General features: G+C 40.2%; 1 protein-coding gene across 3 annotated transcripts in view; it reads right to left on the bottom strand.

Moving 5' to 3' along the window:
* FLNB (filamin B) overlaps nt 1–27322 on the bottom strand; it is a 157174-nt gene that overhangs the window by 46448 nt on the left and 83404 nt on the right. For all 3 annotated transcript variants that reach the window (XM_075183278.1, XM_075183276.1, XM_075183277.1), the window contains exons 9-21: nt 24185–24322; nt 21948–22074; nt 20032–20168; nt 13486–13679; nt 12087–12200; nt 11466–11609; nt 9469–9592; nt 8499–8656; nt 7717–7807; nt 6051–6220; nt 2450–2567; nt 2072–2334; nt 479–1076 (exon numbers count right to left, since the gene is read on the bottom strand). In XM_075183278.1, the coding sequence (XP_075039379.1) occupies nt 479–1076; nt 2072–2334; nt 2450–2567; nt 6051–6220; nt 7717–7807; nt 8499–8656; nt 9469–9592; nt 11466–11609; nt 12087–12200; nt 13486–13679; nt 20032–20168; nt 21948–22074; nt 24185–24322 (2376 nt within the window). The remainder of the gene's footprint in view (nt 1–478; nt 1077–2071; nt 2335–2449; nt 2568–6050; nt 6221–7716; nt 7808–8498; nt 8657–9468; nt 9593–11465; nt 11610–12086; nt 12201–13485; nt 13680–20031; nt 20169–21947; nt 22075–24184; nt 24323–27322) is intronic.

Below are 27322 nucleotides of genomic sequence, written 5' to 3'. Positions count from 1 at the left end.
AATTTAATTTTTATTTTTGCGTGTGGCGAGACATTCATTAGGAAGATTATGCACTGAGCCGAGCCTGCCTCTAGCTAGTCATTCAACACAGCTGCACCCATGAATATGGAAGTCCGAGCAAAAAGCTGGGGGGGCCACAGGTGTGAGGTTGTCGGCCACCAGTTGTCCACCATTGATCTAGTAGATTGTACAAAATGATAGCTAAAATATGATTGGTTGCTATGGGCAACACCTCCACTTTTTGCTTTTTAGAAGAGTTGATAAATCTACCCCTTCGTACACTACCGCACCAATCATTGCCCATCTAAAACAGATGGAATTTAGAGATATTAAGTTACAACACAGTTAGTTCAAATGTTATTTATCACAGTAATATACACACTACTAATATATGATGAGTTTAAATCTTATACTATGTGTCCTTTAAAGCTTACGCTCAAAAACATATAGCCAAGTAGTATGTAGGAGATTATCTTACCATCCGGTTCGACCCCAGGTCCAAACACTTTGATTTTACTGGTGTCCACCGAAGGGTCAATCTTAACCCTGGAAGGAAATTTTGGCACTTGTTCACCTCCATATTTCATAGACAATGTATACATGCCAGCAAACAATGGGACATAGGTGATAGAATGGGTTCCATCACTGTTATCTTGGATGTAAACCTCCGATTTGGAACCAGAATCAGACACCGCTTCCATTGTCAGGACTCCAGGTCCTGCCTGTGAACAGTCCACATGAACCAAACCAGCTTCCCCTACTTTGCCATGCTCCAAGCCAGGGCCTGTGGCAATGACTTTGGTGGCGTCGAAGGGCATTTCAATGTCAGCTTGGTATGGTGAACCTGGAATATGAGTCTCTTCAAAAAGGATGTTCACAAAGTATTCTCCAGGTGTGGTCGGTAGATAGGAGACGGAACACGTGCCATCGCCATTATCGGAGCATTCAATTTTGGCTTCACAGGGACCTTCAACAGTTAGGCCCAAACCTCCAGTGCCTGCTCCTTTAGTGTCAATGGTAAATTCTGCAGGTTTCCCAACAAGTCCTCCTTTCAGGCCCGGTCCAAAAGCTTTAACCTGAAGGGGGTAAAAACATTCAGTTTTATGGAATGTTTCACAACCAAAATCTTGGTTTATTCGCTACATATTTAGTCATTGATTCTTACAGCCATCATGGGTTGTACTAAAGCATGAAGAGAGGCCAAAGATCAGGTTAATGAAGAAATAAAAAAAATAAAAAACTCAAAATGATAAAAAAAATACCCAAATAATCAAACGGGAAATAGAGGCCCCTTTTCAAGGCAGTAATTTTAGTAAAGAAAAATCTATTAAAAAGGTTTATCCTTTACCATTAAATATTGGTGAAAATGCAAACATTACTTTGATTAAGCAGCTATCTACAGTTTAAACACAATGTGAAATGTGACCCATATTTAATTGATTAGGACTAAGCCTATCAACAATATAGTCTGTTTGGATGGAGTGCACGGTCTGCCTGTTCTTACAGATGACCTATGTCTGATCGTCACAAGGATGGACAAGTCTCCCAGACGGTCAAGTAACCACAGAGGCATCAACATTTACGGAGGATACCCGAATTTTAATAAATCTCAATGGAGGTGCACCCTTTCAGGCTTCTCAAAATGACAACTTGGCACTTTATTACATACATGCCAACTCTCCCGGAATGTCCGGGAGACTCGAATTCCGGGAGAGCTGGCAATTCTCCCGCATCTGTCGGCATGGAGGGGTGTATGGGCGGAAGGGGGGCAGCCCGTCGCGATTCGCGTCAATTTGGTACCGCCCCCAGAGACGTAATGCTTGCTTTGGGTCTTTTTACCACTGTACAAAGACCCCAAACAGGCATACATCACTGGGGGGCAGGGCTCAAATTACGTGAATTGTGAAGCCATGCCCCCTTCCGCCCTCCCTTCACACCCCTCTTCAGTGATCTCCCGGAGGGAGCCTGTCAAAAGTAGGTAAGTATGCTTTATTAGCTGATAACATCTACATCAGTGTGTCCACCACTGAAGATATCCAAGACAGAAAGACATGTAGAGGATCTGGGTTACCTTGGTAGGATCAGGAGGTAAGGTGGCTTCCACGGTGTAAGGACTTCCTGGCACTGGGTTACCATCATAATTGACATCTACATCGTACACACCTTCCTCTTTGGGGATATATTTCACAGAGCTGGACTCTTTACCAGGAACTGGTTCCACTAAACAAGGAACAGATTTCCTGCTGGGACTGGTAACTTTCACATCCAGTTTTCCTTGTCCACCAGCGCCTTTTGTGTCCACTGAGAACTCCTGGTCTTTACCAACTTCCACTCCTACAAGAACCAAAAAAGATGTTTAACAGAAACTAAAACTTTCTGCCTAGGAACTTTGTGTTTGGTTGGGGGAAATGGCTCTAATCAATGTTTAGGTTTCTTAAGATGAACTTACTACTATCTAGTCCATTGATCTTGATCTTGCTGAGGTCCAAAGGAGCCGCCACCCCCACAGTAAAAGGGCTTTTTGGAATAGGATCCCCTCCATAATTCACCTCTACTTTCATTTTGCCCTAGAAAATATAGTTTTAAAAAACTGTTTATTTCCCGACAAGATAAGTCTGGATTTCTGGTGAATGAAACAAGGAGAGAGAACAGATTGAGAGATTTGAGGATCTGTGTGCAGTATGTTCAGTTTCGTAATAAATTTAATTCAAAGACGACAATTCAAAAAATACAGTCACAACTTTAATGAAAACTGGTGCAAAGGAATCTATGCAAAAAAAAAAAAAAAAAAAAAAAGTGCTTCAACACAATGCAACCCATGCCGAGTTTTCGTCTTCTAAACCGTTCAGTTACCTGTACAGAATTTTCATAAAACGCGTCCCATCATCAGCTATTTATATAGCGCCACTAATACCACTTTCTTGGTTTGGAGCCATAAAATGTAAATACAGTCTTGAAAAACAAACAACTATACAAAAGGATTCATGTGAAGATCAAAAAGCAAAAAAAACCACTAACTTAATGAACACTAACACTAACTAGCATGATCAAAACCCCCACCCAAAAAAAATAAAAATCTTTTACATTAAAATTCCTTAATGCCACAAGTGTTTATGGCTGGATCTAGAGAAGATAATCTTGTCCTACAGGAACATTTTAAAAACAGCCATAACATTTATTTTCAGAATTATATCAGCCAGGCCCGAAGACAACAGCAGCCCACAAATTGAATTTCTTAGAGTCCTCTTACAAATTACTGGCACAAGGACAACATAACAAGCTTATTTTGTATGGGTTGGCGCGCATACTACATGTTCTACGAATGTCTCCAAGGCTGCCAATGAGCTTGAATATATACACTGCTGAAACAACCCAATTGTAAGTTGCCAGATACATTTTCCAGCCATTGCTCTCCAGTTCAATGTTTTATGTATGAAAAAAAGCAACAGACACCTCTTTAATTGAGCTATAATTAAGAAGAACAGAGCTGTGATATTATATTCCCACCATGTAATGTGTCATTAGAAATAACCAGATCACTTACATTGGGTAACGAACGCAAACAAGATTACACAATTTGTCTAGCAGCTATCTGTACTGATAATATTTTTTCACATTTGGGGTTAAATCAGAGAAACTGAACACATCCCAAGACCTTTTATCAGCAGAGTTGCTGTTTTGTACAGCATACAATTTGCTTTGAGTGCTAGAAGTCGGCAGGGTTGAAAACAGCAGAGTATTGCCAACACTTTCCTCTCAATAGACTAATTTAAGAAATAAAATCAACTACCTTGGTTGCGGCCAAAGAAATAAATCAGCATTTGTTTCCGTAATGAAATATCTTAACATAATCTCAACTGCTCACTCTCAGGACAAAAAGTACAAACATGGTAGTGTACCCATTGCTCAGGCATAGTGGAGGGAGTTATTTTATGGGCTATCCAGTATTTATACGATCACAGCATATACATTCACAAAGGGCTTCATACCATTCTTGCCTATTCTCCCGGAATGTCCAGGAGACTCCAGAATTTAGGAGAGTTCTCCTGGACTCCATAAAAGGTCCCGTAAGGGGGAAAAGGTTGCCACTAGGCTAGAGGGGGTCCTTATTGCCCAAGGTTCCACCAGAATCCCCACCCACAATGGAGGGGACATCTTCAGGTTTAGGGGGGCTGGGAATGTCATGGCCACACATACCCCTAGATCTTGGGAATTAGAGCCCATAAGGGCGCCTGTACCCTGCCATCCAAGATCCAAGATCTAGAGCGCAGTGACCAACAAGAAAAATACATGAGTGCTGTGGTGACTTAGCGACTGTCTTATGGTCGGTAGCAGGGGCAAAGGCAGGATTTGTAGAGGGGGTTTCCACACCATGCCGCCAGTGGGTGTGACCAGCATGCATGGGGACATGGCTATAATTTTAGACGGTGCTTGGCTGCTCTCCAACTCTTCCTATCCCCATAATATACATGGGCAATGCTGCGTGGACTACTGTTAGTTGCACACAGCTCTCCCTTTTCAAGCAGAGCCGTGTGAAGCGTGGGCAGGGTCCAGCCACCTCAATTATGCAGTGCCCCAGGCTTGGAGGGGGTTTCCAGGCACTAGGAAAGCCACCCCCCTCGGTTCGCAATGGTTAGTAACCTGCTATGTGCCCTAATCTGGCACAGCGAGGGTGATGATGGTCAGCTAACTTCATCCTGGGTTATCTTACTGCCTGCTGGCCAGAGAATCAAGTTAGTCTGACCGTTTTGGGAGGGCCTCGCCATAACCTCCCAGGACAGAAATACACTTGATCTTAGCCAAAAGGCCAAGAAGTATTAATATTGAGATTGTGACAAGGAAATAGATACTCTTTAATTCAAGTAAAATAATAAAGTTTGTATGGTGCATAAAACACATGGCGATATATCTTCAAGTGCATTATGCTTCCTAACAAGGCTGTGTCAGAGTTTTGTCAATTTATTCCCAGGAGGCACTTTAGAGCCAGCCATGATATTCTACCAGTAACTGTAGGAAAATTCCCCTCTTACATTTATCCCACTACAGATTAAACAGGTGAAAAACATTAAACTTGTCATTATGACAAATTATTTCATAAATGTTTCAGAAGGTAGTATGAAGTTTATTGTTGGTCTTCCCATTGCAATGAACAGGAAATTACCCATCTACTATAGGAACTGATCTGGTTAATAGAACGGGTGTTCTTTTACCTCTGCAGCCTGCAAACATCTAGTATATACGATTATTTGCCTTCTCAGTTAGTGATCTATGATCTGCAATCTCAGGCTGATTATCATTGCGCTCCTCTCTCTTTACCAGTCGGCCTGTTTGAGACAGGCCAGGTGGTTGTCGATGCCCCTCCCTTGTGAACTTCCCATACTAACCAATCAAAGCTCAAAAGGGCGGGGTTTTGACACCTCCATGGCTCATTTCAACAAGGCCAAGCAGTAAGAGGGTGGTGTAGTTAAGCAGTTACAGCCTTTGGGTAGACCAGTAGATCCAGCGCACGCATTGAAGTAGTATTTAATTATTAAAGTATTTTTTTTTTCATATTAACCAATTGGCCAAATGTTTCTCATCAATCCTCATTACAACTCAATAGTGACTGTTGTTAATTAGAAATGATCTAGTTTGTTTATCTTTGCAGATACAGTAATTATAAAACATAAATAATTCAGAAAGGAACACTGGCATATGTTTTCAATTATTCAGTTCTAATTTTTCTCTGCAAATATTTCATGCTTGAGAAAATTACCCAAATACACCTGTACCAATTAGTCTATTAAAGCGTTCTGGTGGCCTCTGGATCCTCCAATACAAGCATTTGCTACTTACTTTAGTGATTTAAATTCATTATACCTTTCTAATTTAAACTTTAAAACACTTTTTGACTGGATCACCATAAGAACAAACCCAAACTAGAGAGACAAAAAAAAGAACTGGTTAGAAAGTACCCATTTTTGTGTTTGCTACGGCAAAATGATTAAAGCTTATGTTCTCAATTAACTTTACTGAATCCGTATCCATCCCATTGTGCATTTTATGGATACCTGTTGAACCGGGGTGTATCGGACAGTGTGGGAGTAATCATAATTATCGATAATTTCAAAATCTTTCACAGCATCTCCTGCCGACGGTCCATCGAAGTCGACCTCAACCGGGGCTTTTCCGGCACCTTTGGTAAAGACTGTAAAATGTGTAGGCTTTCCATTTTCAACACCTGTAAAAATAAATGACATAGGTAGATAAATAATTGAGCCCCTGCAGTCTGTCACACAATTCTGTTTATAGACCACTATATCTCTGGTACGTTAGTATTTTACACTCCCTGTTTATTCCCGCAGAAAGAATGCAGAATGTTCAGTGTCCTACGGGTTTGCTTTCTCAATGGTCAACCACTGACCAGTTAATGTTGACCAGCCACATATACAAAACTTTTGTAAAACTTGACTGAATGGATCTTCATATTTAGAAGTTTTATTTTTACACTTATTTGTCTCCCGCCCACCGTTTCAGACAAGAATAAATGAGAAGATTACCGTATTTCCCCATGTATAGGACTCTCCCAAGTATAAGACGCACCTATAAATCATGTGAAAAAATTGAGGATAATGTTTTTTTCAGGGTAATTGTGCAGCGGATACTACAGAGAGGAGAGACGGAGTTCTAACCCTATTGTTAATTCTGCCTTACCCTGTCTGATGCTTCCTCTGTCCGGTAAAGTCTTCTTTCTTCTGTCCGTTGTGATCCCGATGCTGGAAAGTCGCTTACTGTCCTCTTCCTGATGACCGGATGTCCAATCAGGGCTTTGACAAAGTCCTGATTGGACAAAACGCCAAATGCAGAAACCGGAAGTCTAAGTCCAAACTGCGGTTCACGCCCCACATCCGGTCATCAGGAAGAGGACGGTAAGAGACTTTCCAGCATCGGGATCAGAACGGACAGAAGAAAGAAGACTTTACCGGACAGAGGAAGCATCAGACAGGGTAAGGCAGAATTAGCAATACCACTGTATAAGACGCACCCAGTTTTTAAAGCCCATATTTTGGGGGAAAAGGTGCGTCTTATACATGGGGAAATACGGTACATATATTGACTGTCAGAAGGGTAATTATCGTAAACAGATTTTAATCGGTATTATTTATCAGACTTAATATAAACTGGAAATAGTGTTGGGTTATTTGCTCTCCCTTGTGCAGATTGCCTCACACCTCCTTCATATATGGATGTAGGTCTTGAGTGTTGTGTTTTGTAAGTGTATTCAATACATGGTGAAATGTCGACCGAGAGGAGCATTCTGTAGTGTCCCACACAGAGGCGGAACTAGCGAGCTGTGGGCCCCAGAGCAGGGGGGTGGGGAGGAGGGAACCTGGGCCCTTGACCCTCTGCTGTGCAGCGGGTCCCATTATCTCCATGGGCCCCGATACACGCCACCTGCCGCACCAATAATCGTTCCGCCACTGGTCCCACATAAACTCGTAGGGGCATATTCAATTATGTTTCCGGTCCGCGGTAACGCGCGTTACCTGCGCCGTATTGACGGTAATACGGTATCGCAATAATGTGGAGTTTCGTTCGCAACCCTATGGAGTGAATTAACTTCGCGGCACGTTCCGGCGCGATCCCGCGGACCGGAAACGTAATGGACTATGCCCCTTAGTATGCCAATAACACAATATTTTTCATAAAACCACTTCCCATTACAGATAAACTCACCAGATTTACTAAGCCCTGGACCTTCTGCCTTCACTTTGCCGGCATCATGAGAGGGGTCGACTTTGAGTCTGAATGGACTAGATGGAATTTCCTAAGACAGAAGTCCAATGTTAATTTCTCTTTAATAGAGAGTATGCATTAAATCACCACTAAATCATCCTATATAAGCGGAAAATATTCAGAATATATATGTAAAAGTTCCCTTAACATTTAAAGAGCTGGAGATGCAGGACATTCATTCTATCTACGTTTTCTGTGTAGCCGAGTGCAAGCAATTGTCTTTTTATTGGCTTGTCAGCCAAGGTGCCAGCCTGCAGTGCCCTTTAAAGAGCAGTGACAGGAAGTCCTCCGTGCGTAAGAAAATGATTCCCCACACAATGTTATGCTATCTAAAATAATTTCAGTCCTGATTAGCCACTAGAACATGTATAAATATATATAATACAGGCCAGTTTTGAAAGTTGTTTTAATGCTTTATGGTAGAACATGATTTAAATAATTACTAATTAAAAATAGATATACCTGTACAAAATGTAAACTTTTTGCTGTTGAGGAATCTAGAAACCTGTTCAGCTCCAAAGTCATGTAAATTATTAGACTAGACCTCATGCATGGAGTGTGATATATCAAAGCAGTATAGAGAATCTTAAAGCAGACTAGCCATCCGGTTGCTATTGTTTGAACTAAATTTACCTGCTTATAAGCTGCTTATTTTGATTGGACGTAACGCATGCAGTATAAAAAGGTCATGTGACATACAATTTGCCCTGATTGACACCTACCTCTCCGGCAAAGAGCACTTTAATGGTGTACCGTCCCGCTACAGGGGGCATGTACTTCACAGTAAACGTGTCATTGGCATTGGGGATGATATCAAAATCAATGTCCTCTTCATCACTCGTCGTACGACCATCACACTTAATCCCAACACTGACATCGCCTGAAAAACACACAGTTATTAGTCCTCTAAGAAAAAGTTCAATAATAAGATATTTCAGTATTCCAAATTAAATGCAGAATATACAACATTTAGCTTACTTTTTTCATTCTCTTTCTACACTGTAAAGCTGGTCATACATGTTCAAAGCAGATTTTAAGAACTAATTTTTTATTTTTTTTTAAATTTTAAAAAAAAAACAACAAAAAAAAACCCTAAGAAAATTAAAATATGTGGCTGGCAATAGACTGAAAACAGATGTAGACTCAAACCGTAACACAATTGGGAATGGAGAAAAAGTTTTATCTGAAAAAGTGAGTTCTTTGAGGCACGTGTATTCTGATCATAAGAAAAGAGTCTAATCATAATATAATGTGTAAATTGATCATTCATTACTAATCTAATCAATCAAAAATCTGTTTTGTTTTTTTTTTAAATGTGATCTATGACCATGTTAAAATATTCAGTAAATCTGCATCTATGGGACGGCCATACCGATTGCTGCTTTGTTCTACTGCTGTAAAATGTAATTTTATGTCAGACACACCCACCGCCGAATGATAAACATGGTGAAACGCTTTCTTGGAATCGCCACTCTGTAATTTTTGAATGAATCGACTGTTAAGACTTGGAAGTGATATTTCCACTCTTGGCAAGAAGAGCCCTGTACAAACCATATCGGACTTCAAAAATCAGAAATTTCTCAATGTAATGTGTTTATAAGGTTATTTAACAGCTGACATTACCTTATCCAGCAAGGGGGGTGAAAAAAAATAATATTATAAAGTGCTATAAATCATGAACCGATTAATTACCTTCTCCAGCCTCCGTACAGTCTACAATAAAGTGTGTTGGCTCATTTGCCTTTAAACCGGTTTTCTCTACACCAGGGCCGAAAACCTTGACATTCTGCGGGTGGCTGCCTTGTCCGATGTTCACCTGGGTAACACACAGAACAGAAACGGTCACACTTCTAAGGCCCACAGTTGAATAAGCCATTTAAGGAACCAATCATCATCAGAGTGCAGCCGTTCAATTCACAAGGAAACCAGTCACATCACTAAGGTGACAACACTCTACATCGCCTTTCTAAATCACAAACGTTGTGGACAGGGAAACAATAAGATTACACGGCTGTGCTCGGCAATGCTCAAGCTGCTATTTTTTGTACATGTTAACCCATGACACCAGTACTGAAAATTTGGGGGTGGAGAGGATTCAATTAGCCGCGATGTGACCCAGGAATGCCCTCGAGAGACATCACGGCGGAGATTTTACAGAAATCTCCGCTCGTTTTTTCCTCAGAGAAAACAAGCGGAGATTTCTACTGTAATTGTCGTCAATGTGTGTGGCCCTTTATCTGCGCTCCACAACGCTGGCAAATGAATCTCCCCCTTTGGGTCAATATTCAATAAGAGACAGCAATGACAGATACAACATATGGACATTTTTTATTTTATTATGGCTCTCATATCAATATAATCATTGAAATTTAAATTGAACAAACTTTAAAATGGCATATATTGGGGTGGTGTCCCAGATAAAGGCAAACATTAAAAAGAGGGACAACCGAAGAGACCAAACTAAAATCTGGAGCTGGGGTGAACCTCCCATAAGTTACACAATTTGTGTATTCATCTCTCTATGGATAATAAATGTGCACTTGATACAGTTTAATACAATGGAACTCTTAAGATCAGATTTAATTCTCCCCAATGTGCCTTTAAAAAGTTCGCGGAGGAGGGGTACTCCGCGGCAATGCAACATCGCGGATTTACGTGCGCACCAACCGCTGTTGGGGTACTGTAGTACGCGGAAAGGCGCATAGTCAAACAGTCCCGGTGATGTTCGGCAGCACATCACAGTGAACTGAATTCCCCCCTCTGAAGTTTCAGATATCAACCCCAAACGATTGCTAGAGTGGATTTTGTGTATATTGACTAAACGCAAAAAGAGAATAGATTAATCTGTCTAAAGTACCACTGAATGTTTAATCATTGGCTTTATCTGCAGCCTACTATAGATCAATGAATGCCCGTTTTAATATTCTATTGTATTGATACAGGAGCCCTAAAAAAAATAAAAAAAAAATCTATTTATTTTATATCATTCCCGTTGCTATATTTTTAATTAAATTTTAAGGTGGATAGTGCAACTCCGTTTCAATATACTAAACATAGATGCAAGTTCTGGATTGGCTAGCGATCACATCATCATTTATTTATATAGCGCCACTAATTCTGCAGCGCTGTACAGAGAACTCACTCACATCAGTCCCTGCCCCATTGGAGCTTACAGTCTAAATTCCCTAACACACAGACACAGACAGAGACAGACTTTGGGAATCTCTACTTCCAAGAGCAGCGTCATAAGAAGTTTCAGCTTTTAGTAATCTTTATTTTTTTATTTATTTGTGGTGCTGGATCATAAATAAGTCAAAGTATCTCCATATAAAAGTCCATTATATTTGAATATCTTAGCGTGTTTGTATGAGAAGACATTATTGCAAAATAATCAGTGCAGAAAATCACTAATAACATGTAATCAGTCAATCTAAGGCAGGTCTCCATATCAGTGGGTTCAAGACGCTCTCTGAATGCAAATGAAACACAAGTTACATCTATACGATGACGTAATCACAAATGTAGATCTGCAGCAGGATGTCTAGTTCGGGGATTTCTTAGTCTCCTCTCACCAACCCACCCCCGCTCGGCAAAAAAATAAAATACCCCCTCACATCAAGTAAAAAATGATAACCATTTTATAGACCATTTGGTATCTAGTGATTAAAAGGATAAAAGTTTTTACTTACCCTGAATGGACTTTTGGGCACACCAACACCACCCCATGTAACGGCAACGGTGTGTTTAATGGGCTTAGCCGGATTATATGAGCAGGCGTAAGTGCCGTCTGGTTTAGGCTTTGTGAAGATATCCACAGGATTGCCTTCCACATCCTAGGAAAAATAAATAAAACATGTCCTGTATAAATGGAAATCAGCCGGAACATGTGTTTTTATTTGCTTCAGGCTAGTCATGTATGTCTCATCGCTCATCTGTTTTCTAATGCTTGTTAAAACTACAGGAAAAGTTTCAGTTTTACAGTTTCATCACTTTATTTTTGTTAGAAAAAGGACCTGGTCAGCATATATTGTGTCAGTGTGTAATGTGCAGCGATTCCAGAAGTCGGCTGCCAAGAGAGTCATTTCAGTTTGATGGAAAGAAGCTCAGCCTGTTCTGGATTGTGTGGACGCCAAGAGAAGCTCAGCTAGATTCAGGCTGGGACCCCACAGTCAGTAGAGCACAGAGAGCCTTTATACCCAGGCTGTCTCCACCAGAGATCAATTAATCTGCCTGTGTGTGTTCGGAGGGGGGAGAGAAGGAATTCCAAACACCTTGTATTCCCATTGTACAGCCACCGTGTTGTCTCTTACTTGTGCGTAGACTTTCAAAGGTGCCGTCCCAGCCTCCCTTGGATCAACAAAAAATTCTGCTGGGTTATTAACAATGCACCCACTTTTCTCCAGCCCTGGACCGTAGGCCTTAACCTGCGAAATAAAAACGTAAAACAAATTAAAAGCGGCTTTCTCCCTTTAGATGATTTTGAATGTATTGGCTTGTTCATGTCCTTACAAAATACACAGCCGTTTCTTTCTACCTGGTTAAATATACAGAAGGGATAGCCAGAAATATAAAACAAAAGTAGAATGTAAAAAGTTGCACAAGGGCGTACACAGGACAATAAATTAAAGTAACGAAGGTGGATATTGCTATAAACCACAACTTCTAGTGAAAGGTCTTGGAGCAATAATTCAATGCACTGGTTCATCCACACAGGGAAGTCTCGCTCAACACTGGGTAGATGCAGGCAATCTCCACTACAAACTTTTGAATGACAGAGACAGTCATAGATTGCAAGGTAGCTGGACAAGCCTTAGGAAATCCTGCAGTTGGCAGCTGTATTCAGTTAACGTCCGAGCATACAGTAAGCCGTTTTAATCCGAGCTACTCCAAAACATTTCCTGTCTCACAAGTACGATTAACAGCACGTTGCTCAGTTAGTTATACATGCAGAAAATATATTACACAATGTAAGGATTCTACAAAAATAACATTCCTGTTCCCTACAGGCTTCAGTGACATCATAGGTGGAAAATCTGAATACAACAAAGTCTGACTTTAATTGGAAAGGCACAGACTTCGGCTTACAGATTAAACAGAACTCAGAGCTGTTACATTTTGGGATATCTGAAGTAGAATTTGTTTAATTAACCAAATATTTAGGTTGAAAATTGACCAACTGGAACGTTCTACGTGGATTTACTGCTTGTTGTACAGATCTGCAGAACATTGCTCTCTTTCAATTCTTTATGGATTATGTATAAATATTCTGCAGAGCATCTCATACTTAATAGAAAAAAAAAAACAGTTTTCTCCTTCTATTGTGCTCTGTACGATAGAAATATTTACGTGTACCTGTAATCGTTAAACTACCTTCCTCTAAAATCTCCTGGGGGGGTACCAAAGATTAGTGGGGAAAAGATGACAGTGCTTTAAGACTGACCAGATCAACTGAGAAATCAGTCACATGTATAATTATTATTATTATTAATAAATCTTATGCTGATCTGCTGCATGTGTTTATTAACAGGCAATAAACCAATGGAAACGGTCAGCTCATCAAATCTGCATGCTCCAATCACAGATAAGATTTAGGAACCACTGAAAGGTACGTTCTAAAGGAACAAAGTTCCTGAAAATACAGTATATACCGCACATCAGTAAATGGACAGTCTATAACACTTTATACTAAACTATATTAAGAGGTCTTGCCTTATCCGAGTTGAAATCTCCTGATGCCGGTTGGATGTACGCCATGTACGGACTGTTCTTAATATCTTCGTCATCGCACATGACGTGGACGGCGTATTCACCAGGCTCCTTCGGCCAGTACTTGACATCACATGAGCCATCACTTTGGTCATCGCATTCAATCTTCGCTTGAGATGGACCTTCAATGGCGAAACCTGCAGTATATATATGAGAGCATGACTATCATCATCATCATCATCATCATTTATTTATATAGCACCAACATATTCCGCAGCGCTTTACAATTGGGGACAAACATAGTAAATGAATAAACAAACTGGGTAAAACAGACAAAGAGGTGAGAGGGCCCTGCTCTCAAGATTAAAATCTATTGGACAATGAGAGTTTGACACATGAGGTTAAGTCTACATTTGCAGTCGGCCCAGCCAGACTGCAGAGGCAAAAGTGACTCATAAGCTAAATGATCCTGTCACACAACAATGTTGGTCAAGGGGTAGTTGTATAACAGGTGGTAATAGGGTAATGTAGTGAGGTTGAGGATGGTTGAGGAATATAAGCTTGTCTGAAGAGGTGGGTTTTCAGAGAACGCTTGCTATGATCTGGGATGGACAGACAGACATCTTTCTACATCACTTTGGAAATTATCTCTAGGTTCAAAGCAATAGAAGCTCCGTAAGTTCATGTGAAAGTTGCCTAACAAAAAAATTATGGTAATCCACAAACAGACCACACTAAAATTCCGGTTTTAAAGTAAAGTCGGCCACTCAATGCATCGATATTTGCAAATTGGCCCAACATTGTCCAGTTTGTATTCGGCTAGGTACACATTGGAGTGTTTGCGTCCAATAATCGGGCAAATCAGCTGACATACGACCGTTCGGTCGGAAGTCGGGTTAGTGTGTATAGTGACACGATGGTCGAAAGTCGTTCCAAAGTGTTGATTGTCGGCTCATTTGGTTGGTCGCACTGTTAAACATATTCCGACCAATCCACTGAACGATCATGTAGTGTGTACAAGTTTCCGATGGATCAACAAGCAACTGCTGATGGCTCCTTAAGATGCGACTTCTTTAGGGGCATATATGTGTATGCTAATTTCTGATGCCTATAGCAGTCCCACGTGGTGCGTTGTCCGCACGTCACTCATTTGGTAATTAGGTGCTTCTACTGGTAAAGCTAGGTATTTAAATTTCTCGGAGATATCGTTACATGGACCTCATAAGTCGTTTCAGTGTGTACAAAATTTAAATCTTTGCCCACGACAACATAGCTGTGAAAAGTCGCTGCCGGATGGTCAGTCTTTAGTTAATCGTCTAAAACATGACTAGTGTGTACGCATTAATCGTCCGAGTGATCGGACCTTCGGTCGAAGGTAAATTGTAGATAACACGTCGGTTGGAAAAATTCTTCAGTGTGTACCTAACCTTCCCTAACAAAGGAACCTAATCAAAACTGGTCGGATCACTTCAAGCATGCCTGGTTATCATGTGCTATGACCGCTATTTGCTTGTGTGTGGTCAGCTGTACTCTGTATCTATTTACAGTCTGGCCATGGATATGGAGGTCTATTAGTGCAGACAGTCGGTGCTCAGGCGGAATGACAGAATGGGGCGATTGCAGCCAAATTATGATTCAAAGCCCAAAAATGCAAAAATCAACTCTGAATGATGTAGAACCATTTACAAAATATACTATATAAACATTCTGCATATTTCTTTCCAAAAGGATTCAGTGACCTTAAAACAAAGTTCTCATATATCCGTACAATGCAGTTGGAGAAAGCTACACGTGTTCTTGTAAGAATTTATATTTAGAAATTAGATTAAAAAGAGTCTTTTGTGACCCGTACAGAAATCCTTGTGGGATTACAGTGTCGTTATGTTAAGTATCCTGAAGCACTGTGGTTTAAGCCTAAATCTCAGCTCTTTGTCCATCAGGTTATTATTATACTTTTTGCACATGAGACGTAATGGAATTTCCTGGCAGATTATATGGACCAGTGCTTTAGTTTGTAAAACTCAAATTTATTCTATTTAGAGAATTCTATTTGTCAACTTTTGAATTGTAAAGGACGAAATTGACAACTCGTACATTGGTTAAAAACATAAAAAAATAAACTATAGTTCCTACTGGAAGGATCTATTATGGTCTTTTTACACATGTGGTGGGTCACAATTAGATACCACAGCTGTATTTGCATCCTGCCATTTTAGCTTATTATTTTATTATTAATTTTTATTTATAGGGCACCACTAGGTGTCCGTAGCGCCGTACATGGACAAACGAAATTTCAATACAAGGTGAGACAGCACAGTACAGTAAACAATAAGCACAGTAACTCAGTGAGCTCAAAGCACAGCTAGGGGCGGGGGAGGGGATGGTCCGCCTACAACAGAGACCAAGAGGGAGGGCACGGATGACAGGGAGACCCCCAGAGGGGGGAAGGAGGGAGCGAGAGGGGATAGGGGGAAGAGGGTCCTCGAGGAGGAGGACTAGGTAGCTGGAGAGCAGAGTTAAAAGTGGTGAAGACAGGAGGAGAGATGACCCTGCTCAAAGGAGCGTACAATCTAAGGGGTGGGGTAGACAGACAGACACGGGGGAGAGAGGGAGGAGCGGAGGATAAGGATAAGGGAAGGGGAAGAGGCAGAAGAAAAAATAGGAAGTTAAGTGGGAGACAGGAAGGCTTTAAGAAAAAGGTGGGTTTTTAAAGCTTAGCCAGTGATTAAATGATTACTGGAATTTGGAATTAAAAACTTTATTTACAGTATGTTTGTTACAGACGTCTAACTGATGCAGCCTCACACTGAATTCTCAACTCTTAGTAAATGTATGAAAGTCAGAAAACAAATATATATCTATAAATACCTCCCACCCCCCCACTCTCTAAATCCCTCCCACCCCCCCCCCCCTCCCTCCCCCCACTCGCTAAATCAGGCCTGTCTAACCGGTGGCCCTCCAGGTGTTGTGAAACTACAAGCCCCAGCATGCTTTGCCGGTAGACAAGCAGTTGATAGCTGGAAGGGCATGCTGGGACTTGTAGTTTCACAACACCTGGAGGGCTGCAAGTTGGACAGGCCTGATCTAAATCTTAGTAAAAAGAAGACCCTTCTTTTTAATGTTACTAAATTAGAATTCGAGCATACCAGTGGTTTGGGATCAGAATTTGGTCACTAAACTATTATTTGCCTTGACAATCTTTATCCTTTAGTTACTGTAGCTATCAGCTGTTGATCCATTTTAAAGTGAATATGCCCGAATAAAAGTTTACGGACTATCAACATTTTTTTTTTTTTAAGTGGGCAGTAAAATTAAATCAAGTGTTGGCAATCCTGACCACAACCCACAGAGGTGAGCAAGAGGCATTTATTACATTAACATGTACCGTGGCATACTGAAATATTAGATCGATACCTTATGTGAACTGAAATGAAAAGCAGACACAGGGTATAACGGACATGAATAGATTTCAATGCACTATTGTGCTCCGATGCCAGGCATAGGTATCAGGTTAAACATTATACCACAACTCTAACACTGGCAATGGTTGAGGGGTTTACACTATAAAACGCAGCCCTAGGGGGACAGGTACTGTGATATATTTGTGCTGTACCGGAGCTGGCAGGAAAACATGTGTCAGACATCATAAAAATCAGCCTATTGTTGAGTACTTCTCAGCTTGCCCAGTGGCTGAATTCAGAAACACCGTTTTAATCATTTTTCTGCAATTTTTTTTTCTTTGTCAATAATTTTTGAGTTGTATGTTATTATTAAATATATCATCTGCGGAGAACCTCTCTCAATGCTTGATCATGGAGAAAACCTCCCACTGCTTGTTGAAACACATGGCTGTTTTTAAATCTGTTACTAAGCATTTGTCTGCCCTTAAAAGAACGCAGAATAATAAATGTATTTTTGGTCATTTTAGCTATTAACAAGTCATGCTTTGAGGTTGTCTATTTATGCTATATGACATGTGAGCCTATGTATATATTTGGATTTCACTCACATAGAGGTCTGTTTGCTTTGACCTTAAGCATGTCTAGTTGACATTTTAACTGTAGTTTTTTGTTTTGTTTTTTTAAGCTGGGGAACATGCTTGCCAAAAATCAATTATGTGCACTGGTTTCCAAAACAACGTGGACGATGCTATTTTGCGGGCGGACTAAATAATCTCTAGGGCACTAGTCCCCTAAACCTGGCACAGAAATGCACACACAAAATGCCTATATAAGAAAAACTAATCAGTACAGACCAAAAATTAAGGGGAATTTAGTACTGCCGGTGACAATCATAATTAATACCCTGTAATTAGCGGTTAGACAATCATGTGGGTTGCTGAAATGCCTCTTCCTTAAATACAGTACTAGGCAAATCTGAAGTAGATGGTGGAATTACAAGCGGTATCTGTCAGCTGATGCATTTGATACCACAATTCTCCAGTACTGAGAAGAACCTCACATCATTACTCTGTGCAGAAATTAACATTTAAAACACTCTGATTGGCTACATGTCTAGCCACTCCCATTGAATGGACAAGTAGAAGTTCAGCGGTTAACATTCTAATATTTTAATTGGCTACACGTAACCTGGTTTGAGGAATGACTAAATAGGCGCTCTAACTCCATTAAAACACACTTAACACACTTGAAAATGTTTCAATGCACAGCACTACTCAATCTTACTAATAAATTATCGATAAACTGGTATGGTTTTAAAAACTTTGCAAGTGAATAATTAACATGGCTATATCAATGCCTTACAAAAGGTTATGATTTCCACTGTCCATTCAATTAAAAAGATTTCACTTTTAGCAACTCAAACATTTATTCTCCGATATTTTACTGCAGACGTCTCTAGGCGAATTAGAAAAATAACTTTCCTTTCATCGAAAAGTCATCTGAATTCCGCAGCACAATGAGCCATTCACATCACAACTATGCAAGACATGTGGCGTCTTTTGTGCGTCTTGAGACGCTGCCCCTGTTAGGATTATATCACAATAACGGCCTCTTTTTCCTTAAATTACTGGTATGTAATGGATATTTTTTTCGTGTTTTGTTTGTGTATCGATTTCTTGGTACACAGATGAGGCCAAAAGTCACACAATCTTCTGTGTTAAAGAACAAGGTACAAGTACAAGAGAATCATTGTTTGCTCTATGCCTCAATGACCAATGCCTGTACTGGATTACACAGAACCCTAAAAGCAGACATCACATTAGTAGACTTAGTTCCTGGTGAGAGTCACAGGACAAGATTGGGATGAGAAATTTGACAATATGTATGTAATATATATTGATCTGAAGTGAAAGGTTAAAAAGCTACAGTACTTTTTGGTTGAATTACATTCATAAAAAAATTCATAGGTGAATTAATTAGGTTATAGTTATAAAAAGAGCAATCAATAATTATAAAACAGAGTAGCAGAAAAAAAAACCCACTGACAAAGTATGAGAACGTGTAGAAAATGTAAGCCTTGGATCTACTCACAGAAATCAATGGATACTAGGCAGTGTGTGGGCCAGCCAAACAAACTTAATTTTCAATTCTATGGATTTTGATTGGACCGACTAGAAAATGTGATTGGCCAACGGCTGCTTAGTGTTTGCCATTTTCTGTCAACCATCACGCTTAGGTCCAATAGAAACCTGGATGACAGCTCCCATTGCAGAATGACCCATTTTGTAGCTTCCTGTCATCAGTGTCCGGGGAATTTAGTCACAGGTCAGTCTGTGGGAAAATCAGCCATAGGTCTGGTCAGCGATCCGACCTAATGACCAGATTATCTGTGGAGCGACCATTCAGGATAATAAGATTTAGGCAATAAGGATGGGGACCATGGAATTTACTGACCACCCCCCAGAGTGTTAGAATAAAATCACAGTTTACAGGTGAGGGAAATGGTCCAAGATATTTTTTCCGTGTTAACGAAAATTTTGGATCTCATCGAGGGTAGATCTTGTCAGAAGCTGATGTAGAGGTGCCTGTGCAGACACATGCGGGACGAAGAAGGAAGGGGCGTTCTAACATTGGCAGAGTACAGTATAGATGTGTTTAAGCAAATGTCCACCTGCAGACAAGCCAAAACATGTTTAGGGCAGGTGTAAATACGTGCTGATTGCGACAACGTTATTAACCAGGTGCGTATGCTGCTGATGCAGACACGGATTCATCTCACGGTGTACATGGAGTAAAGACACTTGTTTTCTGTGTTTTGTTTTTTTTTTTTTTAAAAGAGTAATTTAAGCCCATTTTGGGACCAACTCTGTAATCAGCCCCTTAAAGTGCAGTTATTGCCCATCCAGAGTGCAGGCAACATATTTTTTGGCTGAACCTATATTCAATCTGCCATGCAACAGAGATATCAATAGTTCCAAGTGGACGGATAGGCTGAATTTTCATGACTATTATAACACAACAAAAACGGCTGTATAAGCGATTAACACACTTCAATAATATGGAACTCCTATATTGTGAGTTTGCATCATGTGGCAACACATGAATTATAACATTTCACGTAATATAGAATGATATTCTTAACACTTACCTAATGAGCCCACCTCTGTGCCAATGGACTCCACCACAAAGTCTGCCGATTTCCCTACCACACCCCCAGTGAGGCCAGGTCCCCATGCCCGGACTTTCTGAGGACCGGCTTCGGGTCCCACCTGAACTTCAAATGGACTGAGAGAAAGAAAACGAAAAATATAAATACAATTATAATATTTATTAAGTGGTTCGAATATTTTTCATGTATTAAAATAGCTAAACGTCTGTTTTTCCTTTAGCAATATGCCCATCTTTGTAACCATTTCAGAAAAAATAATCGTAAAATATATAAAAAAAATACATAAATAAATAAAAATAAAAATAAAAAAAGAGGATTGTTTGGGCATATTTCCAATTAAATCCCATGCCAATCTACAATTGCTGGCTAGATACATTTCCTAGTAGCATGTATCTAGCAAAAAAAAAGTTGTTTCAGAATTCACCTTTACCAGAAGATCATTTTACAGAAAATTCTTTTTTCTGATAATTTAGTAAAATTGATCTAAAAATACATATTTGCTTGCATACTGTGTTTTCCAACAATGGGTCTTGTATAGTAGCCTGGTTAAGAAAAACACGAGATGCACTCAAACCCTTAGCAACCCATCAGATATCCATTTTTAATAATTTCGTGTAGTCAAACCAGCTGACATCCAACTGGTTGCCATGGGTTACAGGACCACATTGCATTTTGCCCCAGATTATTAAATACACCCAAATAATTTCTGAAGTAAGTATCTATCAAACATGGTGGCAGCCTGGTTAAAGTCAACAAAAATCAGTTTAATACACCATAGTTGTTCCATATTTAGGATTACATATTAATATCTAAAAAAAATAGTTTTTGTGTTTTAATGACAATTCCGAGCACTGTGTCCTATAAATACGTCATATTACAAATATCTCGCCACTAGGATAACAGACTTTACATGCCACATCAGGCCCATTTATGTAAAAAGACATCCCTGTCTAGCACATTCCCAAATCATTACAAAAACGGAGAAGAATGAAAGACTTGCATAAGAAAAAAAAATCTTCAAAGTTGACCTTTGCATAGTGATCACATACTGATCAACACCAGGCCTTGGTTAATGATTTTCCTTGTATGTAGGAAGTCAAGATACCTGCTGGTATTTAAGTTAACCCAATAACTGGGAGACTTGTCAGGCATATCAATTTTCAACCCAAGTAGTGGCGCTTATCAGTGGACATGAATACCACCGGACTCCAACAAGTTTATTACACCAAGAGCAGAAAGTTAATAACTAACTGTAACGGAAGGGAACCGAACCCATGCCGTGATGGTTGAAATATTTATATATGCATTAATGCTCCTATTAGACTTAATGGCTCATTCCACCTTTTAAAAAGCACTTGCAAATGCCAGGTTTCTGGACTATTAAAGTAATGTTGCTCAGTTTTAATTTTACAGGCTCGCCTTGTCCGTTAGCAACTCTTATCTTAGTGCAACAGGAAGAAGTCTAGTGTGCCTAGGAGAAAAGCAAGATAAGCTCCTTAAACTTAAATATATGAATGTTTTGTATAGTGAGACACCATGACAATCTTTATGATGTAGTAAATCACTACAAGGTTTAGGGAATCAGTCTGAGAAAAGCCGTTTCCATGACAACTAATTGTTGGTTCTAAAGGAACTACATTAGTCTCACGATAGTGACTGGAGAGCAAAAGGGGGGCATAAAGTGACTAACAAGGAATGTGTTTCTTACTAAACAGATTCTTCTGTTATATTCAAGGATATATGAGGATCTATATTTCACGACATGCCATAACAACTCAGTAAATGTTTGTGCGCCATATGTTCCTGTTTGGCCTAAATTCTTTATTAGGTCATCGGAAACTTCCACGTATAAAAAGACTTGGTATTAAAATATTTACAGGACATAATCTTCTTACCTTTTAGGGATCTGATAGCCCCCCCAAGTGATGGTCACCACATGTTTTCCAGGGTGCAGGGGGTAATACTCAAACAAATGCACTCCATCCACCGCCTCCAACTGTTTCACAAGCTCGTCCAGACCCTCTGCCAAAAACACATCAGCACAATGTTAGCTTTATCCGAGAGCAGCTTTTAGCCACAGCAGAGGAGAAGACAAATGAGTCCTCTAAACAAACGTGGTGGAATTTTCAAGTGTTGGACAGAATGCCCACAAACTCCTACATTGTGGATGTCAGTGTTAGACATGAAAGGAATATGTCTGGAATGTCTAATATTTTCAGTACTGGCAGCATCTATGCAGATCTGTGGTTCACTAACAAGGACACGGTGTCATATCTATATACACACGCACACGCTTCTGAGAACAGCCAGATGAATTAAACACCAAGGCTTCACAACCTGATGGATCAACCATCCGGCTGTCCCAACATTTTCCCCTCTGTCACCTTTAAATATTTGTTTTATAGGTTCATTCATATTATTTCAAAACAATATTAATATCTTTAGACAGTGGAACATCTAACTACAGAACAAACACCTAAAGCCAATAAGTGGTGAAGTGATTATGGGACAAACAAATATTTTCATAATGATTATCAAATTTGTCTTTCAAAGTGTTCACATTCTCTGTTTTAGTATACATTGACGTAGAATTTATCAAATGTACAAAAACACATTTTAAAAAGTCATGTATAACCGAAACAGACTCTGAATGACACTCAGCCTATTAGTTATTTGCGTTCTAGAGGGAGATTCCAGATTTGCGCAAATCCACAACCCCTTCTCCAAGTGTTTGTCAATTCAGATGGCCGACTTCAAAACATAAATTGGTTTACACAACCTGGATACCCCTAGCAGTACTCAAACAGATTAGGCATTTGAACGTAGCACAGTGTGTGTGTGTGTTTGGGAATTTAGACTAAGCTCCACAAGAGCAGGGACTGATGTGAGCGAGTTCTCTGTACAGTGCTGAGGAATTATTGGCGCTATATAAATAATTGATGATAGATCTGGGCCTCCCTTGTAGTTCAGGGACACATGTGCCACACCAATCATTCATCATTAATACTAAGGGGTCTATTTACCAATGACCGCATAATATGAATGAAACTTTTCAATCCTCATCGCATAGATGCGGATTGAAAAGTTTCTCATATGTATTAAAAAATCAACACAGGAACAGCCGTTCCGAAAAACGGCTCCTCCTGTGAAGACTAACACTTACCTGCCACTGAAGTCTTCTCTTCTCCTCACTCTGTGGTACTGCTCGGCCCTCTTTCAATCCCTGTGCGCATGCGCCGACCAGTAAATTCGGGCATGTGCACAGAGATCCCTGTCTGACGGAACCTGAGGCAAGTGTGGAGGGATCACATGATCCCTCCACACATGCGCTGTGCAGCCCTGCTCGTCAGAGCAGCGCTGTTTTCAGTGAAACTTTTCAATTATGGTAATGTACGCCAGCTTCAGATGGCGTACATTACCATGATTGAAAACTAAGTATCAGTCATTGATACATAGCGTTACTGAGCACTTCCCATACACTGTTATGGGGAGTGCTCAGTAAACCGATGAGAGAAGCTGCAATTTAGTGGTAAGTCCCTGAAAAATGCTGTTTTCGGGGATTTACCTCTAAATTAGAGGGGAGAGATCTTTGATAAATAGGCCCCTAAGTATTAAAAATAAAGGTCACTATTTTCAGCACCAATTCGGTTCCTTGTGGACCTGGATATTCTTTTAGAGTCTGCGACACAGCAGTGGAAAAAAATTAATTGTATACTCAAGAGAAAAACAAGATTCTATGTACTGCAGTGTGAAATGTATGTAGGCTATAAATGATTTAACCAAAATGTCAATTTACACATGGTCATAAAACATTCTCATTGTAAAGGAGATCAGAAAATAAAAATCTGCTACAAAGAAATAACAGACGTAATCCTTCCACAAAGCATTAAATTCTCCTCGGAGGACAATGAAAAACACAACGTTATTGTTAGACTTCCAACAGATACTAATTTGTCATGTCCACTCCTTGCTTTGAGACTGAAGAGAAACTAGTTGGGCTATCAATTACCTAGAAATGTTATTTTATCTGGCAAAAAAAAAGAGTAGAGATTTTCGTATTAAAGTATTATAGTAAATACACCCCAAGATGGAGGAAGTGTTTGTATACGGCGTAACTGTATCAGACACTTACTTGGCCCTTTCACCGAGACATGGAGGTCACCACTTCCTGCAGGCCTGGTGTCGACCTTAAAATCAGCAGTTTCTCTAATCCGGACGCCTCTGGGCTGCAGGCCACGTCCGCTGGCTCGACAAGCATTTGGGTTACAGGCTGTTGAAAAGAAAAGCGATAGGAACACGTTCTCAGATACTCATGTTGGGATAATGTTCTCTGTGTGATACAGACATGTCCATGCTTCAGGAGTGATGGTGGGAAGGAGGCCAGTGAGCCAGCGTGGGTGGGTTAGCATTCCTGGCCCTTTAGTAGAGCAAACAACACACTTTTAGGGACAACACACGGTACATGCACAATGAGGACGAGGCTGAATTGACCATATACTAGATACACACCTAGTGCAGTATAACAATTGTTTTATGTTGATTGGATTTACTTTCTTCATTTTATTTGGACTATCTCTGCAAACCATTCTATTGAGAAGGTGGCGAAAGGGCCTCATTAGCATACAGGGGGGCGCACTCATCAAATTCGGGTGTAAGTTCCTTTATTTTCCAGCCACAAGAGTTTTCATCTTAAATTATCTTCATAATTTTTCTTGTGTACTGTTCTCTTTGGCGTATAGAACGAAGTTACGCACGTGTTAAACACATGATTTGTTTTAAACAATTATTGAGTGGAAAAAAGCAACTAGTTTCCTGGTACAATAGGTCCCCTGTTCCATTGGGGTCTATAGAAATTAAATTTTATCATGACATAATAATCACCATGTACATCTTCCATCATTATTATTATCTTTTACACATATAGGACCAAGATATTGTATATCTCTGAATGAATACATTTGTGATTGTACAGACACATCCTTTAATGTTTCAGTGGAACTTAAAAAAGATTGCATATGTAATTTACTGATTTGTAGGTGTAGCATCGGCAAAATAACGAGACGGATCAGGGGCATGGATGAAGGATGGGCACTGGGCATGACCTGAAGGTGGGTACAGAGTGTAGCCTGAAGGCGGGCACAGGGCATGTCAGAACGGATTAGGGAACTGGTCAATGTGCCGTCACTTTTTTCCCTGCTTTCTGGAGTGTCAGGAGGTATATAATTTACAACAAACATATGGACTTCGAAGCAATAATTATAGCAATAGCCTCTCCTTAGCCCAAACATTCATAAATTTCACAAACCCGCCCCAGTCACCTGCCAATGACCGCTTTAGTGAACAAGTTTGCCTTTCTATGACTGATATATGCAAATTATACAGCTTCTCTGTCTAATTAAAACCAGGCAATGTAAAGACTGGCCACAGCATTTACATGTGTCAGTAATTAAAGGGCCGGGTTATCCTGCACGGGAGTCTGACGTCTGGTGACCTGTGGTTCTATTTACACAAAGGCTACTAATGTCCAGTTATATGTTGGAGGTGGTAAGACCGTAAACCTGAACACTGACAGCTAGCTGTGTGGTAGGTCACAGTCAGACGTAAAACAAACTGCAGACCCATAAAGACCAATAATGTTTCATTACTAAGCTACAGTATCACATCTAACAACCCACACATGGAAATAATGTATATATTCCACCTAGGCCTGTAAAACACAGACACTGAGTAAATAGTCTACGCTGGGAAGGAATGAACAAGGGCAGGGCATCTAAGGTCAGACAGTAATGCCGTATAAATGGCCATAGAACATAATGTAGCCAGGACCACCTCTTACTGACGTTGTGGTAGCACGTTGGCATCCTGGCCACACTGTGTGGAAAGTCTAAAAAGGGCATTACATAAGAGTTTGCAGATTTTACTGTTCCGTTTACTCAGTACTTTAATTTAACCTACTTAACACGATTTTTTTATTTATTTTTAAATTGCATTTAAACGAATTCAGTCGCACAAAATGTAAAAAAGTAAAAGCAGGTGACATTTCTATATTTCTATTAGTCTCCATATTGTACAAGTTAATTAGTTAATAATATATAAAAAAAAATGCCTTTGCTTCAAAATAAACTTGGGAGGAAAAAATAAATAAAAAAATCACCCACACAAAAAGATAACGGGGCACACCTCAGGGCAACGTGTACATGCTACTGGGCTCTAGACAAACAATGTTAGATATCCATCCTTGCAGTACATGAAATTAGTAATAAACAATCAGGATGGGTGGAACTTTTACGAAATGAATTTTGAGTTAGAAGGAATGACGTGCAGCACAGACTGTCCGAGATAGCTAAATGGTATTCCAATCCTCCAAAATCCTATAGGCACTGATCTACTTATAATAGTATATACACATTAATAACCAATGGTGACAAAAGAGCAATATGTCTGCAGGGTTCACCAATTACCCGACAAGAAAGAAATACTATAGTGGATCTAAACTCAAAATAGAGTATATTGCTTCATGTGTGAGGGAGGTATTGATACAAGTTAAAGTCATAATGTGCTCTACAACAGGGGTGGCCAACCCGCGGCTCTTTGATTTTGAAATTGAGGCTTCTGGCCGAAAGGGTGATTCTCTGTGGCCGTCGGCACCCGGAGCACTGCCAACAGCCACAGAGAATCACCCAACCAGCCAGGAGCATCAGCGCGTCTGAGAGTAGCCTATGTCATGTGACCTCCGCTGCATAGCGCAGGGAGGTCACGTTATCACTGGTATCCAATCAGGGAAGGAGGAGGAGAGTGTGTAGTGTGCTCGCCCTCCTTCCTCTGCGCGGGCTCCAACTCCTGTGTGGCAGGTAAGTAAGGGGCATGTGGAGGCGCTGATCTGCATGTAAGAGGCACGAGGTGAGGTCTGGTGGGAATGTGAAGAGGTCTGAGGGGCATGTTGGCTATTTATGACTTTTTTTTATCCCCAAATCAACAGTTCCCTCCACAGCGATTGTGGAAACAGAAGCACCGTGAGTGACTGTGAAGAGACTGTAGTTACCCTTTGAACCCTCCTCCGCTGGACACAGCAGCAGGGTAAGAGCTGAATTGATTATTATTCTGAACGCTTTGGCAATGTTAGATATCTTTTTTACTTAGCAACATTATTTCAAGTGAATTATGTTTTATTTTATATGTAGGTGTGTGTGGTATGTATGCACATGCTTAAACTGTGTATATGTATATGCACACATATATAAAAAGGCAAAGTCATCTCTTTGCCATATCT

Source organism: Mixophyes fleayi, chromosome 8, assembly GCF_038048845.1.
Source record: "Mixophyes fleayi isolate aMixFle1 chromosome 8, aMixFle1.hap1, whole genome shotgun sequence".
Classification (NCBI taxonomy): Eukaryota; Metazoa; Chordata; class Amphibia; order Anura; family Limnodynastidae; genus Mixophyes; species Mixophyes fleayi.
The sequence above is the reverse complement of the archived record's forward strand: the minus strand, read 5'-3'. Positions and strand labels throughout refer to the sequence as shown.